The 19,451-nt window shown below is 46.7% G+C and overlaps 1 protein-coding gene across 11 annotated transcripts in view; it reads left to right on the forward strand.

Annotated features, from left to right (window-relative positions):
- LOC132956473 (protein bicaudal D homolog 1-like) overlaps window positions 1-19,451 on the forward strand; it is a 36,918-nt gene that overhangs the window by 4,885 nt on the left and 12,582 nt on the right. For 8 of the 11 annotated variants that reach the window (XM_061029950.1, XM_061029952.1, XM_061029955.1 and 5 more), the window contains exons 2-10: window positions 11,077-11,289; window positions 12,140-12,295; window positions 13,164-13,468; window positions 13,870-14,044; window positions 16,329-16,838; window positions 16,919-17,097; window positions 17,510-17,888; window positions 18,014-18,208; window positions 19,013-19,164. In XM_061029950.1, the coding sequence (XP_060885933.1) occupies window positions 11,077-11,289; window positions 12,140-12,295; window positions 13,164-13,468; window positions 13,870-14,044; window positions 16,329-16,838; window positions 16,919-17,097; window positions 17,510-17,888; window positions 18,014-18,208; window positions 19,013-19,164 (2,264 nt within the window). The remainder of the gene's footprint in view (window positions 1-11,076; window positions 11,290-12,139; window positions 12,296-13,163; window positions 13,469-13,869; window positions 14,045-16,328; window positions 16,839-16,918; window positions 17,098-17,509; window positions 17,889-18,013; window positions 18,209-19,012; window positions 19,165-19,451) is intronic. The other 3 variants (XM_061029951.1, XM_061029953.1, XM_061029961.1) reach the window with 1 other exon arrangement.

A 19,451-nucleotide genomic window follows, 5' to 3' on the forward strand; every position in this document is an offset into this window, starting at 1 on the left:
TGGACATGCAGGCAGCTGAAGCACCATTCATAATCTTCATATCTTTCTTTTTCTGTCATTCACTTCATACAACAGGAAATATGTTATTCAGTTCTCTGTTGTGTTTCCATGCAAAATCTGTAAACTTAAACTGAGTGCACTAAAAGCTTTTGAGCTTGATTAAAGGAGCAATATGTAACTCTGACACCTAGTGTTTAAAATGGGTACTGCAGTCTACATTCTAAACACTGTAGAGAGCTGTCTCTCCCCCCCCCCTCTAGAGTCGATGCTCACACAGGTCACCATGTGGTGGACACTGAAGCTTCAGTGTTTATCCAGCTCTGCATCGGTCTGTAAACCTTTCTGTGTTCTAACCTCTCTCCATTTTTCAAAAGCATCTCCAGTATTGATCCTAGTTTGAGCACGTTTCTGCTCGTGGAGCTTATTAGAAACATGCAGAGGCTTTTTAGGTCGGGTACAATCACTTCTATCTGAACCACTTCTCTTGTCCGCTTCCATCGCTGCAACACCTGTTGGTTTGACCTGATAACTGCTCTCATATCTGACAAACCGAGGGGCGTCCAAAACGGCCGTGTGGGGGTGCCTTAAAACCGCCTACCTTCTCTGGTCCAAACAAATCCAGAGCATTCAGGAGCAGAATCTAAAGTTAGAAGGAGGACATACTGGCTGCTGCATTGTTGTCAGAGAAGCCAGCACTTCAACAGAGCATGTTTCCTTAATGTCTGATCATATAGTAAGGTCACTTCATCATTTCACTCACTACACATCTCACATGTTGGTCCTTTATGTTTTTTTGCCTTTGTAGAAAACACTTGTTGCTAGGTCGGATGTTGAAATACATGAGTTATCTTTGACTGAGAGAACATTTTACTGAACTTTACTGTTAAACAATTCGGGGCATCAAAAAAGTCTGTACCGGAAGAAAATGTGAAAAAATGACAGTTGGCGTCACGCTGAGATACATGTGAAAGTAGTCTCTTTAATAAAGACGAGAGGTCAAAACAAAAGGTCAAAACAAAAAGTTTCAGTCCTTGACGATCATCAGTGCTTCCTTTTCCTGCAGAGAACTTCAAAATAATGTGATAGTCCAACATTATCTTAATATCCTGCATCTAAGAGCAACAGGTGTATCAGTTTAAATGAATAATTAGGAGATGAGGAGCTGGAGCGCCCTGGGAACAAAGGTTGCCCTTCTCTTCTTTGTGCTGCAGCTCGGGCAGGGAAGCCGGCGTCCTGAGGGTACGACTGGTGAGGGGTCCTGAATAATCCGGCGTGCTAATTTATGAGTTTTCTGCTCCGGGACAGTCGAGAGAATCTAATCATAGAGCAGACGGTGAAGGTGCTCTGCAAGCGGTTTCTGTTCTGGAGGCTGGTCGTTTGGAACCAGCAGGTTATGGAGAATGTGACGATGCTCTCGATGGAGGAGTGAGAGAAAGTCAGGAGGATGTTCTTACTGCCTCCAATTGAGGAAGTATTGCTCCTGCTGACGTTTCCTGAGAAACTCGTCGGTGTCGGAGGAGAACTTCAGCGTGTTGTTGAAGATGGTACCCAGATACTTATCCTCCTCAACCAGCTCAACAGGCTTCCTGTGGATTACTGTGGTGGTGGTTGAAGTGGTGGGATCATGTTCTTCAAGTCTTTTTTCCTTATTTTGTTTGCAGAGAAAAATCTGACTGGACAAATGGGCAGGTGTGTCACTTTACAGGTAAATCTAACCGTCAGACTTTTCCTTGAATAAACCAGTAAAGGTCGGCTGTTGGAGCCTTTGTGTCATTTAGTCGTCGTCGTCTTGTGCATCAGCTAATTGGCTGACAGGGAGCGTCTGGGTTAATGGAATAATCAAGGGCTGCTCAGCAGGAGGAGGAGGACTGTGTGGGCCTCATCAGGGGGAGGCAAAGTGCTAACCACAGCTAACTGCTAATTAGCTCAACAGGACTTCATCATATTGATCTGTACAGAGAGCATCAGGTCCATAAAGAGCAGCTCGGAAACAAGATTCACGTTTTGTGAAGTTATGTTACAGAAAGACGAGCAGAAGCTGAATGAAACCTACATCCTGCACGGTGGGTTAGGTCAGAGTTAGTGTTAGCAAACGTCCTCAGTGTGCATCAGCTCTGTTATCCTGTCGGGGTTCATCGTTGATCCGCTTTTCAGACTGGCACTGTGTGTGTGAGTCTGCAGCGGGAGGAGATGAAAAATGCATCAGAGCAGCCGCCGAGGGCTAAAAACAGACGGAGACCGAGCGACCCCCCCTCGGGACGCTCTGTTACTCCTCTGTGACGTCACTCGGCCAATCAGACGCCTCCTCCCTCCTGCTGTTGTCACTGGACACTGACTCCCATCAGCATCCAACACCACCACGGCACTGTGATGGAGGTTTATCTTTAGGTTGTGTTGATGCTGCAGATTGTGTTGCGTTGTGTTTCGGTTGTGTTGCGTCCTCCTGCAGCTTCACCCGGTGAAGTTACCCGGGGTCCCTCCTCGACTCTCTGACGGTTCTGAATGTGACGCAAACACTCAGAGGCACTTAAGAGCAGACTGGATGTCTGAAAGAAGCATGTCTGAATGTGCACACACACACACACACACAGTCAGAGCAGAGAGGGCGTGGTGAATTATTCATGAACGATGAGGTCATGATGAATTCATGATGGTTCCCAAACAAAGACCTACATCTTTTAGGATTTCCTTTGTGGGACTTTATGTTTTAAGAGATACAGAAGAGATGCACAAATATGAAATAATCTTAAACTTCTCTTAAACACTTTATAAAGTTTCAATCCGTTTTAAAACTTTTTTTCCATCATTTGTTGGGTTTTTGATAACAGGTTAATCATACTTGGTCAGTTGCCGAGATCTCCAGCGATGTGCTTGTCAGTCGATCACCAACAGTTTAGACTACGGTAAATGATGATACAGTTACAAACATCTGTCAGGGAGATTTAATCCTCGTCTTGCTTCACGTCGTATGCACGACTGTTCCTAAAAACACACGCTGATGATGCTCCTCATACTGACCAGAGTGTTTATGCTGAAACCCGACAAACAGGGCGCACTCTTACTAGACAATCCGTACCGTGCCCGGGCACGCTTCACCCCTAAAGTCCAGTTTGTTTGACTAGTGTGAGTCCTCTGATCCGTGCTCAAGACCGGTACACTTCCTTGGCACGCTCAGAAGAGGTGAGCTTCAGCACGGTACAGTTCATGCACAAGCGGGTACGGGTACACAACGTGGACCGCCTTCATTCAGGAGAAACCCTGGAGTTTTCTGTCTGTTTCTGACTAACATGACTCACAATAACAAACAAAGTCAGTAAAGTAGCTGACATGTTCTCTTTGTTGTTGTCTGATGTCCGGATGTATGAAAGGTAACCGGTCAGGCCCAGTTAGTCCTGGTGCAGTGTGAGTGCAGGCCAGCCGGGGAATGGGGAGGGGGAGGGTCGTAGTGCTTCAGCACGGTACGGGACAACTGGGCCGAGTGTGAGTGCGACCTTAGGTCTCTAACTAGACTCTTCTCCTCTGTCGCCCCCCGGTGGCGGAACGATCTACCGAACGCCATTCGATCTGCAGAGTCCCTTTGCACCTTTAAGAAAAAGCTAAAGACCCGGCTCTTTATGAACACCTACGACCTTCATGATGAAGATATTTAGGATGGCTTTGATGCTGATTTGAACTCTCAAGAACAGCTGTCCATGTTGTGCTCTGCTTCTGGTCACTTCCTGTCAGCACCTGTGTGTCCGATCAGACTTGAAGCTGTTTGTTTGTACTTCCTGTCGTTGTCTCCTCCTCTCTAGATTGTTGCTCGTGTTCTTATTTACTATCTGATGTTCCTCACTTTGGATAAAAGCGTCTGCTAAATGAATTGTAAAGTACTGCATGAAGTTCTGCGTCTGCAGAATGTTCAGCTCGTCCTTTCAAACGGAGGAATCTGGAGGTCACGTTGTGTTTGAGATCAGCTGGCAGTGACACAGTTTGTTCAAACAACACATCAGTTTTCAAGGTATTGTTGCTTTGATTATTATTTTCTCAAGGATCTTTAAATTCACAGATAGCTAGCTTCTTCTTCTTCTTCGTGTGTGTTTGTTTGATGGATGAAGGCGGAGTCTGAGGAAGGGGGAGGAGGAGGAGGAGTGATGGTGTGATCATTAGAGAGATGAAAAGATTGGATGGGCGTAAAACAAAGGATCTGTGACAGGGAGTGCTATGAAAGAGCATCAAATGTGATTATCTCTCCTCCCTGTCGTCTTTCTGATCTCCTCCCCCTCCCCTCGTTTCACTCCCTCCATCTCTCCTTCTCTCCTTCTCTCCTTCCTTTAAGCTCGCCTTCTTCGCTCCTCTTCCCTTTTTGTTAACAGGAACATTTTGTCCTTTTCTCTCTCCGTCCTTCCTTGGCTCTCCTCCTCTCTGCTGCCGCCTTTGTCTGCTTCTGTGTCTTGGTCTTGGATTAAAGAGGACGTTTTTCTCCCACGGCTGCAGGCTTTATATCGATCCCTACGTCTTCAGGCTGTTCACACAGATAAAAAGAAACTAATGTGGAGAGAAAGAGAGAGCGAGGATGGAGAGAAAGATCCTCTACTATGTAAAAAAAAAAAAAAAGGCCATAATTCTGCATTTCAACACTGGAATAAACAAGAAGTAGAAAGTTCAGGGACAGAAATCCATCCTAAAACTGAAATTAAATTTGTGTTATTTCCATAAAACTGAGAACAAGTGTCCAACATCACGTAGCAGATATCTGCAGCAAGAATCATCTGAACATCTGCATGCAGGATTAGATCTGGCACAGGTGATAAATTACCGAGTGTAAGATATAAACTATGATGTCATCAGGCGCGGTTCAGACCTGACAGGTGTGTGAAGAGAGCTGACGTGTGGGGTCCGTTCACCCAAACCGCAAGAAATCAACGTTTACGTCTTTCTGAACAGCTGTTCATAGGAAGCAGCTGATGTGAACTCTCTCTGACTTTTTTTTGACTGAAAGCAAACCATGGAGGTCGTTTGTTACTGTGTGTGACTGTGTTCAGATGACAGACAGAAGTGTAAATGTCAGAGAACGCCTGCTGTCTTTTAGAACAGACTCCCTGCATGGAGGCTTAAAATAATAATGTGTGTGTGTTGTATCTACTGCAGAATAATTGGCAGTGAACTGACCTTGATTCATGATATAGGCAAACAAAGCAGGAGGTCTAACACACACACACACACACACACACCCACACTGATCACACACACTGATATTCATCCTTGCGTTGTTTATCGATCTGATCAGACGTCATGCTGGAGGTTTTGGAGAGAAATGACTCAGCAGACTGAAGGATAGAAACAGACCTTCTATCTGTTTTCTAGTCTTCATAATACCCATGATGCTTTGCGAACCTATACTTGGGAGTGACCTGTAGTGAGGCACCCCTTCCACCTATCCCCCCCCCCGACCAGAAAGCTAACTCACCTAACGACACTTCGGCTGCTTCCTGAGCTCACTTGGACTTAGTTATTGAATTCAGTTGTGGGAAAGTTAAAGGACAGATATGCAGAGGAATGAATCACGCAGCGCCACAATATACTGTTCAATCTCATGCAAGAGGAACAAATTACATCAGCATATTCATGTGAAGTCGGCTCGCTTGCACAGAGACACTGTCTGATTTCCTGTCTGCAGGATGCCAACCTGATGCAGCCGAGAGCGTGAGAGTGCAAAAACCAGCAGGAGATGGTGAGAGGGCAGGAATGTGAATGAGATCATTGGGACGCCGGGGCAACAGATATCAACAAACCAGCTTCCTTTGTGTGACTCTGGGTCAGACTGAGAGTCTGCTGACTCCAATCACACGGATTCAATTAGAGAGAGGAGCTGCAGGATGCACCAGGCTGCTGCTCACAGTCACAGCAGGGAGCGAGCTAAATTACAGTTCAGCACATTATCCGAAGCTTGTTCCCTAAATGTCTGTGTGCAGACTTCTTCTTCTTCTTCTTCTTCTTCAGGAGAGTTTATTATCTTATAGCGAGATGATCTCTGGATGATGTTTGTGCAGATTGTTCACAATCACACATTTGGCAGGAGCAGGTTTAATAAACCCAGACTTTAGTTTCTGCTCCATAAACCTGCTGTGATGTCTCCCCACAGCGTCACTCAGCCGGCGACGGCTTTATGGCTAAACGCTCAGTCCCGTTTCATTAGTATGCTGGCAGAGCGGCGAGTGAAGACACGAGAGGAGACGGACAGGAAGGAGAGATTAACGAGAGACAGACGGGCGGGACAGAGATAAAGAAAATGGGAGACTTAGTCGTGTTTTTGTGGTTATGAATGAGTCAGATTAATCCTTTTATCACATTTGTTGTCTTTTGTGTCCTCTGAGGTCAGCATGTCCTCTCTCTCTCTCTCTCTCTCTCTCTCTCTCTCTCTCTGCGTCTAATTGGTCGGGTCCGAGACAGGATGAAGTCACAGTTGGCAGTCAGGCAGTGTGTCAGAGAAGTAGGACAGCGGTCTCAGAGCGACAGAGGAGACAAGTGGCACATCGGAGAAATCACCTCCAACTTTTTTTAAGCGGAGATCGCCTCGCTCGTTTAAACGTTGACCTTCATCCAGCTCGGGGCTAAAGAATTTCCCTCTAGTATGCTGTCCTAGACTCCTGGACTACAATCATGCCAACGTTTTCACCTGTCGGTTCATTTTTAGTGTTTTTAGTTTTAGCATAATTCTAGCTGTATTGGTCTAGACCATGATTCCAAACCTTTTCTCCTTGGTGCCCAAACTAGGGGGGTCCGTATTACTTTTATGAAAAAGTTACTAAAAATGTGCGCCTTAAAGACTTAATAACCATCTCACCAACTAAATAACCGGTCAGTTTCTGCACCTTTAGAAATATCAGGAACAATCTGCTGTCCTCGTCAAACAGCTTCCTGTGATGAAAAAGACACAGAGTCGATGACAGAGCTTCAGAGGCTGTGATTGGCTCCTTTGAGATCCCGTCTCTGCAGTGAGAAATTATAGGGTATGCACTCGTTTCCTTGTTTGTTTGTGTGGCCTGGTTATCTCTGTGTCATGCCCATTCTCAGGTTGTTCGTTGTTGTTTCTCTCAGATGATAAGGCGTCTGGTTTGAGTTTATGAGCGTTGAGAGAAGCTCTGAGTCTGAATCTCTCCGCCCATCAGTCTGTCTGCTCTCCAACAACTCTGCTGACTCACTGGAGACAATAAAGAGCTGCCGTTATTTATCCCGGCTGAGACGAGGAGCGACCTTTGAATCAGACACGCCGGGCCTCTTTCAAACACTCTCTGATCCCGATAAGAAATTTAATATTCGAGTAACTTTTGTGGGGATTTAATGAGGTTTCATTCGTCCTCTGATTTGGTCATTGAAGGTACTCTGTAGAGCAAAATGAAATGTATTCTCCAAAATCAAAGTCAGCAATATCGTATGAATAAATTATTCCATTAGCTTATGCTACAAAGAAACTAATGCAGATTAACATGGGGACATTTTTTTTTGTGTGTGTTAACTATGTTATCTAGCTACTCGTTAGTTGAAGGACTGGTCAATCACAGGTAGCCCCGCCCTGACTCCTCCCCCTATATCTGGTCTCTTAAGCCCAAGAGTTTACTCACTTTTAACTAGGCGTAAACAACCACATGACATCAGCCTTCTTATCCCGCGATGGTTTGGAGCGTTGGTTGTGCACCTCCTCAGAAATTAAAGCTACGTGTCTGCGATATGCAATACGCATATATATATATAACCACTAGGGGCAGTGTAGAGTTGTATGGTGATGAGACCGGAAGCAACATCAGAGAAACCGGAGAACTGCAATAACAATGGCGGAAAGGTTTGAAGAAAAGTAAATATATCAACTACCCGCACTATCATGTGTCATTGCTGTTGCATATCAAAATAATGCGTGATGAAATAGCCGGCGACAGATCATCTCTACTTCTGTGTTTTATGCCGTGTGGAGCTGGATTTATGTGGAGCTCCCTCTAGAGGAATTGTCAAGTAACACACATTTCGGTGTAGAGGGGGAGACAGCATTTCCAGCATGGTGACCGCCATCGATGGGCCTCCAGCGCCCCCTGCAGGAACAGCCGGGTGACGTCACTCAGGCAACATCAACAAATATTTACAGTGCATGGGCAGAACGCTGCAGGGCTGCCAGTGGAGGGCTGCTCTCCAGTGCTGGGAGAAGAGAGTCTATGTAAGAGGTTGCAGAATGAGCCGTTTAGCGCCCTCTGCAGACTCATCCTTGAATTTCTCCAACATACCTTTACCTTGTGGTTTTCATTCAGCAGAAGGAGGTTTCATGTTGTATGGATGCAGGAGGCTCTTTGCAGCCTTCACCTCCATTTACAGATTACCCGGAGCAGGGACCATAAACGTCTCCAAGGAAGAGAGAGTGTTTCTTTACACGGAGAATAATGTCTGGATTTCATTTACAAAGAACAAAGCAGGTGTGTGTAGCTGCATCCTGTGATATCCTATATATATGTGAGTGTCATATTTCACTTTAACGGTGCGTTGCAGCCCGAGGTTATTGTCCTGTGAGGCAGATGGATGTTATGAAGGTGTGGACATTTATTCTGTGCGTGCTGTGTCAGAGTAATGGCTTTAATGGGCCAGCGTGGCTCATTACCTGCACAGCACAGGCCTCATGGCTATAAGACGTTACAGAGGAGGTTCACGGGTCAAATCAATATTTTGTCTCATATATGATCCATTCCATCTTCTGCTGAGGTTGAAAATGTTTCCTGTTGGATGATTTTCCATTTTACAGTCTTTCCATCTTAGCCCGAGAAGTGTGTTGATCATTTTTAGCACACGAGCTGTGAAGTACATCTACTTCCTGTTACGTTAAGTTATTATATATTGAGCATGATGGCACACCTATGTCACCTTAAGAGTCTGTTTGATAAGTTTGTATTCCTTCACTGCTCTGTGCAGCTTTACAACCAGAACAGCTGACATTTTTAACCCTTACTGCACCCAACTGAGCGACTTTCCGGTGCGACTTCTTAGCATTAGCAAAATACTTATAGAGGGAAATTAAATGCACATACATTTTGCTTTCCACAATACTTATACTGCAAAAAACTACAAAATATCACAATCAAGGTTTCAGACACTTTGAGGGAAATTCAGAAATGTCCTTCCAGAACATTGACTTTAAAGGAAGTATGTGGGACTTTTTGATCCAGTAGCTGTCACCCTTCAGCACTGGCACTAAACCTAAACAAACTGCTGTTTGGCTACAACACCGCTATTCTGAAGCACAGGCTCATGTGGCACACGTCCAACCCCCCTTCACTCGCATTCGCTCGGAGCAGTTATGAATTAGAACGCACCCAAATTAAGCACCATTAAGAGCAAGCTGCAGACAAAATTGTCCTTTGCTCGAGCTGCAATCACCTGTGTCCTGCATTGTTGTGTTAGCATGCTAATGTTAGCGCTCTTTAGTTAGCTCGTAGCTTCACATTGCACATAAGAATGACCGTGATCTAAAAACTCTTACTAACATCTAAATAATCAGTGAGTATGTTCTTCTTCTCTCTCGTTCTTGACTAAAACAGCTTTTATACTCAAGGGGAGGAGCCGGCCGTCCGGTCCATGTAAACACGGCTCTAACAACAACACAGCCAGCGGGACTCGAGCTTCTCACTCACTGTAGACAGTCATGACTGTCAGAGACACATTTACACAGGATAGACTTGATTTCTGATATATTTTATGATATAGTTATGTGTAACATGTCGCACATTCTTCCTTAAAACTTCCAGGCTTGAAACAAAGTCATCTGTATGAGACTACATTCTGTTTGTCGGTGTAGAAGTCACACTGTGTTGTTGGTGTTTTCAGTGGCGGCTCATTAATCTCTCACGTTAACTCAGTCCAACATGTGTGCGGCCTGAAACGCATCACTGACTCAGGTGTGTGTGTGTGTGTGTGCGCGTGCAGGTCCCAGCTGACTGTGTTTAACTGTACTTACACTCTGCTCCTGTGGGAAGATGTACAGTGTGCATCCTGCCCGCAAGACTACAAGAACAAATCCAACATCGACTGGAGTTTCTCTCTGAAATAACACATGAAAGAAGATGGAGGGATTGAAAAGAGCGAAGGGAGAGAGAGTTTCCCACAGATCCTCTCCCTGCCTCTTAAATCACAGGAAGTCTTATTGATTTGAAAGTTGGAGACGTGCCTTGAAAACAATGACACAGTCTGAATACTTTTAACCATCAGAGCTGATAAGTGAAACAGTGAAGCAGATATTCCTCCTAAATCAGGAACTAAGGTCGTTCATTTTTAGCAGAAGTCACATTTCACAGTGTTTATTTAGAGGCTCGTGTCGGACGCAGAAGGAATGATTTTCTTCCTAGAACTTGTGTTAGCGGCTCAAATGTTTTCCTGCCTTGGAAAGCTTAAGAAACAAAGTCAGTGATATCAGTCAACATGTGCATCACAACAGGAAATTCAGGCAACATAAGAACATACATGATAACTACTTTAGACATCTAAAACACCTTGCACACATTAAAAAAAAACAAAAAAAAACTCCTTTTCCATGTGAGCTTTAGAAACAGAGATGTTTTTCATCAGGACTTGATCTGATCATTTCCTGCCAGCCACCAAGTCAAATGTCCTCGTGAAGACGGGTGAGCTGTATGTGAACGCAGCAGGAAATATTGTTGGGGAAAAATAAAGAGCTGGGCGGCGGTGATATTTAAATTACGCCCCTGGTTCAATCTGTGTGCACGTTACAAAGCAGATTCGTACTCTTTTCTGCTTCTTTTCTACTCTTTCTTTAAACTGTAAATCCGTTCATTGATATAAAGACATTAACGGCCATAGTGTCTGATTCTGACACTTTTCCACCATCTTGAATATGTCGTAAACATTGCACTGTGACTGTAGGTCATGCATGCTTGTCAACAATGTTGTGATGTTTCCTTTTAGGACCAAAGAAAGTGGACATTAGCTCTTCTTCACAATCTGAACTCAACGCAGCATCTTCTCTCCAGCAGAATTTATTGTTCAGGTCATTCTCCGACAGAAATATGTGAAATCCTCCTCTGTTGTCTCTGTCTGCTGCAGGCATTCGGCCAGGCCTACTCCACCCAGCGTAAGGTGGCAGAGGATGGAGAGACCAACGAGGAGACGCTGCTGCAGGAGTCAGCCAGTAAGGAGGCGTACTACATGGGCCGGCTGCTGGAGCTGCAGAGAGAGCTGAAGCACAGCCGGGCCACCGCAGCCAACTGCCAGACCGACAACGAACACCTGAGCGGGCTGCTGCAGGAGCTCAGGGAGGTACTGTACTCAAGGAGGAACTGTTCTGAGGTGTACTGAGGGAGGTGTACAGAGGGAGGTGTACAGAGGGAGGTGTACTGAGAGAAGTGTACAGGTGTACAGAGGGAGGTGTACAGAGGGAGGTGTACAGAGAGAGGTGTACAGAGAGAGGTGTACAGAAGGAGGTGTACAGAAGGAGGTGTACAGAGGGAAGTGTACAGAAGGAGGTGTACAGAAGGAGGTGTACAGAGGGAGGTGTACAGAAGGAGGTGTACAGAGGGAGGTGTACAGAGGGAGGTGTACAGAGAGAAGTGTACAGGTGTACAGAGGGAGGTGTACAGAGGGAGGTGTACAGAGGGAGGTGTACAGAGAGAAGTGTACAGGTGTACAGAGGGAGGTGTACAGAGGGAGGTGTACAGAAGTAGGTGTACAGAAGGAGGTGTACAGAGGGAGGTGTACAGAAGGAGGTGTACAGAGGGAGGTGTACAGAAGGAGGTGTACAGAGGGAAGTGTACAGGTGTACAGAGGGAGGTGTACAGAGGGAGGTGTACAGAGGGAGGTGTACAGAGGGAGGTGTACAGGTGTACAGAGGGAGGTGTACAGAGAGAAGTGTACAGGTGTACAGAGGGAGGTGTACAGAAGGAGGTGTACAGAGGGAGGTGTACAGAGGGAGGTGTACTGAAGGAGGTGTACAGGTGTACAGAGAGATATGAACAGGGGGAGGTGTGAGGGATATCATATGAGAAGTAGAAAGAGCGTTACCACATGAGTTCAGCTGAGCACACAGTTACTTCTCGTGTCTTTCTTGAGTTATCCGTGTTGTACAGTAAGCAGCGTGCGTCTCCAGCTCTGTGTCCCTGCTCTGTCTCAGCAGGGCAACGAGATGTTGGAGCTGCAGAGGAGTCGCATGCGAGAGGAGATCCGGGAGTACAAGTTTCGAGAAGCTCGGCTCCTCCAGGACTACACGGAGCTGGAGGAGGAGAACATCTCGCTGCAGAAGCTGGTGTCCACGCTCAAACAGAACCAGGTGATTCACACTGACAGCATCTCCTGCAGCGTGGCTCGTTGGAAAAGCAACCAAAACACTGACTTGTAGAAACTGCAGGAAAGTGCACGAGCTACATGGTGGACTCGCTGCTCGGCTGCAGCAAAAAGAAACAATTGAAAAAGTTCATTACTCTTCAGAGACGATGCTTACAAAGCTGTGTCTGTCCACTGTCTGTGTCTGTGTTTACATTTCTCACCTGTCAATCAATCCTGCCCGGCAGCCCGCCATTAAAGACAGTTAAAGACACAAAAGTTAAGAATAATTTATTCTTATCAAAATATTTTTTTTTTTTTGAAAAACTGAAAAGTTTCAGCGACTGCAAAAGAAGACGAGGAAAACATAAACACACAATATATAAACACAGAGTGTATTTTCAGTCTCTGCCTTTTGGAGAAATGTGTTTGTTTATGCATCGCTGTTTGTTTGTATCAGGAAGGATGGAGCTTCAGTCACCTCTCACCTCCTACGCTGGTTCCAAGCTAAGAGACAGAGGCTTTAACAAAACTGTTACAGAACAAAGACCACCACCCACCGCCCCCATCTGAGGAGATTTGTGTTGTTGCACGTGGTTTAGTCTGTCTAAACGTCGGCATATTTTAGCTTTACTAAGTCAACCACATGTCCCAAAGTTAGTTCTGATGGTCGGTGTGCGAACCGATCTACTGTCAGGAAACTTTAATGTGAAAATCTGCAGGAAGTGATGATGACAAACAAAGAAGTTACACTCAGGCTGAGCTCTCCTGGAGCTTTAACCTGCGCACTCACACCATCATTAACTTTACTTTATACTTTTAAGGTTACAGTTTTATACCTAATCCAGATATTAACCCATCAATCGCTGGTTTAGGTGGAGTATGAAGGCCTGAAACATGAGATAAAGGTCCTTGAGGAGGAGATGGAGGTCCTGAACAGCCAGCTGCAGGACGCTCTGCGGCTGAAGGACATATCAGACGGTCAGCTGGAGGAGTCGCTGGAGTCTCTGAAGAGCGAGCGCGAGCAGAAGAACCACCTGCGCAGGGAGCTCGTGCACCACCTCAGCATGTGTGATGTAGCCTTCACCGGCAGCGCCCACCTGACCTTCACCTCCGCCCCGCCCAGCGGCAACGCCACCCCGACTACTCTGATGTCCCCCAACACAGAGGAGCCAAGCAGGTGACTTAAACACACAGGAAACAATGTGGAAAGATACGTGAGGTTTATGAGACAGCCTCTAGTGGACACTGGAGGAACTGCAGCTGTAAAGTTAGACATTTTAACATGGGGCTCTATGGGGACTGACTCACTGCAGGAGACAGACTCTAGTGGACACTGGAGGAACTGCAGCTGTAAAGTTAGACATTTTAACATGGGGCTCTATGGGGACTGACTCACTGCAGGAGACAGACTCTAGTGGACACTCGAATCATGTTTTAGTTAAAGCACTGCATTGTCAAAGATCGGATTCTATTATTTGAAGAGTTTGCTCTCACTGTACCGTGTTTCTAAATCTCCCTCAGTCCTGTGGATCTCCGGGATTTAAAGACTCTCTCTCCTCTCTCTCGTTGTCCTGTCAGGTGTAACGGTCACCTGCAGGGTGGGACTGCAGCAGGGACAGCAGCCGGGTCGGGGTCCAGGTCCAACGGAGAGTACCGGGCGTCGGGTCGTAAAGCTGAGGGGGCGTCAACAGCGGACCTCTTCAGTGAGCTGAACCTGACGGAGATCCAGAAACTCAAACAGCAGCTGATGACGGTGAGTGGGCTTTCCATTTTTACTGGAGGAAAAAGACAGCATGAGGGACTTAAAGTTGTATGAAACGGTTCATTTCAGACACGTTTTGTCTCTTTTATTTCCCGTCTTCAGTGCCGGCTTGGCCCATAATCCAATATGCGACTCCCTCTTTGTGAAAAGCTTTTGAATAATTTACAGTAAAGCCGTGCTGACAGACAGTATTCCCTCTGCGTAGAGCCCTCTGTCTCTCACTGTCTCTCTTTGCCTCCTCCCACACACACTCACCACACAGCTGTATATTGTGTTCATACACACACACACACACACCCACGTTCAGTTCCTGCAGGTGTAATCCCATCCCTCCCTGCTCCCAGCAGCCGCTCTGATTGGCCGAGCAGCGAGAAGGGCTTATTTTTATCTCAGCTGACACACGACACTATCGATCGGCAGAGGGCTCGCTGTCACTGCTGCCGTCTGAGCGGCTCTTTGTTCATTTTTATAAATACATTTCTGCACTACAGCATCGTTTCTAAACACCCAGTCACTCGTCACTCACTGGGAAGAAGCTGACTACCATCGAGTTACGGGCTAGAGTTGTTTCTGTAAACATGTTTTCCTGTCTGTGAAAAAAGTCGGTGGTTGTCTCCCAAAGCTCAACCTGACGTCCTCAATGTCATGACTTGTCCACATCCCCGAAAATATTCAGTTTACTGTAACATAGGAGGAAAGAAACCCGACAATAGCAGCATTAACAAGCTGACATCCCCCGACCCTCGAAAAACGTAATCGATGACCTCAAATGGAACCTGATTGAACAGTTGTAGTGTTGACATGGAGAACACGGCGACAACAGGAGAACAACATTGTTCCTGTTAGGGGGTCACATGACCTCCTCAGTGTGATCGTGCCGCTGGAGAGGCGTTTTCCGTTGGTGCTTTTTGTCCATGTCTGCCTTAACTGACGGCAGAGAAAGACAAGAAAACATGTGAAGAGAGAGACTTAAAGTCGGACCTCTGAGAAGAAGAAGAAGAAGAAAGTTTCACTTGAAATTTTTTGTGTGACAGTGTTCAGGTTTAGGTTTCTGGTCTCCCTCCTCTGCTCTAATCCTGGGGGTCAATTATGAGACTTTTCCTCTGTCTTGATCAGGGTTTCAACTCATGTGCAATGATTCCTGTTGACTATTTTCTCCATAAATCAATTAACTGTTTGTCTCTTAATTTCACAAATTGCTGAAAAGTGTTGATGAGTGTCTTCCAAAGATGATGTCCACACCTCAAAGAGATTCAGTTAAGTGTCACGTAGGAGGAAAGAAACCAGAAAACATCAACGTTTAATGAGATGAAATCAGAAAATTAGACCCAAAAAAGAAAACCCAAATAGAAATGAACTTAAAGCTGTAATACTGAACTAAAATCACTCGGCTGTGTGACAAACTAATCTTCATTATGTATTCAAATGGCCGACACAGTGTGCTGTTATGTTGCTGGAGGCTTTGTCAGCCTTCACTGCCAGCAGACGTTGTAGAGACAGGACACACGGGGAGAGAGACAAAAAGTTGAGCCGAGTTCGGCTTGTGTTGCCAGACAAACCGGGGCTCTGCTCGAGCCGTGTGCATTCAGACGTTAACTGTGCCAGCTCTGTGGTCACCACACACTGTGGCGCTCAAATCAAACATTTATACATCTCATCTCTAGTAAGACTGAAATGTGCACACGCGTTCTTTCTCCCTCTCCATCGATGGCTCCACCGTGCTCCCTTCCTCCCTACGTCCGTAACCTTGGTGTCGTCTTTGATCAAACCCTCTCCTTCATCACCAAAACAGCCTTTCACCTACTCAGAAACATCGCCCCGCCATCGTCCATCCCTCTCCTTTTCAACCGCTTAGACCCTCACACACCCATTCGTCACTTCCAGACTGGAGTCCTGCAACCGTCTCATCTACGGTTCATCGTTCAAAACACTCAAGAAGCGACAAAGTATCCAGAATTCTGCTGCTCGCCTTCTCACACACTCCCGCAACCATGACCACATCAGCCCCGTCCTTCATAACCTCACCTACAAAGCCCTCCATAACCTGGCTGTTAATTACAAGTTTCTACAATGGTGACATGTAAACCATGATACATAGAGATCTACTCTGTCGTCCATATATGATCACTTCTAATTCCAATAAAACAAGATGGTTACTGCAATCCCAAAGTCAAAGCGTCAGAGATAAATGAGGGATGTCATCTGTCAGAGTCTGGTAAACTGTACCCTTACTGTATTCTGTGTTGTTCCTCATGGTTGCTGCTGCCCCCTGCAGGTTGAACGTGAGAAAGCAGCCCTGACGTCCAGCCTGCAGGAGTCCCAGACTCAGCTCCAACACACCCAGGGGGCCCTGACGGAGCAGCACGAGAAGACCCTCCGCCTGAGCCAGAGGGTCATTACCCTCCGCCGCCTGCATCGTCGGGCCCAGCTCCACCAGGAGGCCTACAGCAGCACCACCCTCCACCCCGAGGCCCTGATGGAGCTGAACCGGGATGAGGGGGAGGCAGCGGAGGAGGAGGAGGGAAAACCAGAGGAGGAGGAGAAGAGTGAGACTCTAAACAAAAGTCAGGTGTTTTCATATCAGACGCCCGGTCTGGAAATCATGCAGTGTAAGTACCGTGTAGCTGTGACGGAGGTGGTGGAGCTCAAGGCGGAGGTGAAGGCGCTCCATGACAGACTGGCTCAGAGTGCAGCGGAGGAGAAGCCGAGGAGAAACAGTCTGCTCCAGAAGATGGAGAGGCAGGTGGCCTCGCTGGAGAAGAGCTGCAGGGAGGGACGGGAGAAGGTAACGCGCCATGACCACTCTGTTTATAAAGCAATCAGACACAGCTACTGAGAAAGGGTCTTCTCTTTCTCTCCTCTAAGATTTCCTCCCTGGAGGCGGCGTTACAGACAGCTCAGTCATCAGCCAATGAGAGCCAGGGGGCGTTGACCGCAGCTCAGGACGAGTTGGTGACGCTAAGCGAGGAGCTGGCCCAGCTGTACCACCACGTCTGCCTGTGCAACAACGAGACGCCGAACCGCGTCATGCTGGACTACTACAGGTCTGCTGGATGAGTTTTTTTTTACTCTGAGCAAGATAACTCGGTTACACTGATCCTACTGTGATCAATCAGAGAAGCCGTCCTGAAATTGATCGTCCGACAGGGAAAGTTTCAGGCTGTGAACAACTCTCTCTGCCTGAAATTTCTAGAACTTTTCAGGAGTGCATGTAGACAAACGGTTTCTTTTGCTTTCAAAGGTTTGCAGGTCAAGACAAACCAGAACATCCAAAAATGTTCGACATCCTAGACTTGATACGCGTAATTCAGATGATGAAATTTAATATTTGCTGCCAATCAGTAGTACAAAAGGGTGCAGAAGAGGGAGGCTCAGACTGCAGCTCGGTGTCTGCTGCGGATCTCCACTAAATGTTCTGCAGGTTAAAGAATCTCCTTCTCTCTGTTTTTGTTCCAGACAGGGCCGAGGGCTCAGAGGCCTCAGCGCCAGTCTTAAAGCCATGTCTTCAGACAACAGCAAGGTTCTCCTCACACCTCGCCTCGCCCGGCGACTGGCCGCTGTCGCCTCCTCAACGTTGACTCCTGCGGAGTCCCGGAGCCCCTCGGAGTCTCCATCAAGAGAGCCCCTATCGAGGGAGGGGGGCAAAGAGGAGAAGGAGGGGGACAGGGAGAGTCTCCAGGTCCCCTCTGAGCAGAGCCTGCCTCCAACCCGCTCACCCAGCATCAGTGCCTCTTCTTCATCCTCATCCTCATCCTCGCCCGCCCTGGAGCCAGCCGGTGAGCTGCGCAGGGAGCCAATGAACATCTACAACCTCAACGCCATCATCAGAGACCAGGTACCACACAGATTGTCCTCATATCCATCTTAAAGCTACTTTACTGGTCGTCAGGTTCTGCAAAAATGAAGCAGACCTTCTGTATGCTTTTCACTTCAGCGCCTCTCGTTTTTCCTTTCCACCAGGTGAAGCACCTCCAGCGGGCAGTGGACCGATCTCTGCTGCTGTCCAGGCAGAGAGCTGCAGCCCGAGAACTGGCTCCTCTCCTGGATAAAGACAAGGAGAGCTGCCTGGAGGAGATCCTGAAGCTCAAGTCTCTGCTGAGCACCAAGAGAGAGCAGATCGCTACGCTCAGGCTGGTGCTAAAGGCCAACAAACAGGTGGGAAACATCAGGTGATCACGTTCATATGGAGGGAATGATAGCGACAACTGTAAGCAACCAAAATATTTCGATAAAGGTTTCACTGAAGCAACAAACCAGGGAGGAGGATTTGTGCAGATGAAGTGTGCAGCTGTATAATCTAGGAAAATCACAGGATACTATAAAAAGGCCCAGATCAGGTTTGGATGAGGTCAGTTTCATCACTGGTTCCAGTTTGGTACGCATCTACTAACCGAACTAACGGTGTTATGTATGACAAGTCCTATTCTCTATCAGTTCTAGAATTGTTTTCATCATTTCGATTGCCTCATCTCAATCGTATCTTTTTCTGTGTGTGTGTGGAAACAGCTCCCTCTGATGGGTTTAGTGCAGCTTTTAGTGAATGAGTCCATCAGTTTATAGTCTCTATGTTTACAGGCTTCCCTGAAAAACATCCACGAATACGACTAATTGAAGCGCTCACTTGGCTGTCCCAACCGTTCCTCCTCTGCGATCAGTTCATATCGCCTGTTTTATACTCCTGAGGAAAGCAGAGGCTACAGCTAACACTACAGATCAAACAGATCCCTGACACTCACAGCTGCTCTGTGCATTCATATTTGGGTGTGGCACATTTAAAGGCAGAGTAGGTCATTTTCTAAAACTAGCATGGTTTTGAAAGTAGCATTCCCTCAGTACCCCGTCTGCAAGTCTTTAAGTCAAGTGAGACTTTTGCATTTGTAGCAGCAGATGTGGGAAGAGCACCCTTCATGTGATTATAAACCTCTGCAAACACCGTTTGTGTTCTCTGTGTTCATCCAGACAGCAGAGGGCGCTCTGGCCAACCTGAAGAGTAAATACGAGGCGGAGAAGTCGATGGTGACCGACACTATGATGAAGCTGAGGAACGAGCTGAAGGCCCTTAAGGAGGACGCCGCCACTTTCTCGTCTCTGCGGGCCATGTTTGCCACCAGGTCAGAGATCCACTTATCTCACTATGAGTCAGACGGCTGTGTTATGGGAAACATGTCGTTTACACTGATGAAGACATAGAGCAGTTCCCGTTAGCCCCACTCATGAGTGCCCAAAAAATATCAATGAAAGCAGCTTAAAGTTGGAAAAATGAGGTTTCTCCAGTTATCGGCTAAATGTCTTATTGTAGGAACATGTGTTAGCTACGTTTTCTCTCAATCAAACAATCAACACACTTTTTAATCTTAAAGGATTATGTTCATATTTTGGGAGATAAGCCAATTCACTT

This window comes from Labrus mixtus, chromosome 22 (genome assembly GCF_963584025.1).
Source record: "Labrus mixtus chromosome 22, fLabMix1.1, whole genome shotgun sequence".
Lineage (NCBI taxonomy): Eukaryota > Metazoa > Chordata > Actinopteri > Labriformes > Labridae > Labrus > Labrus mixtus.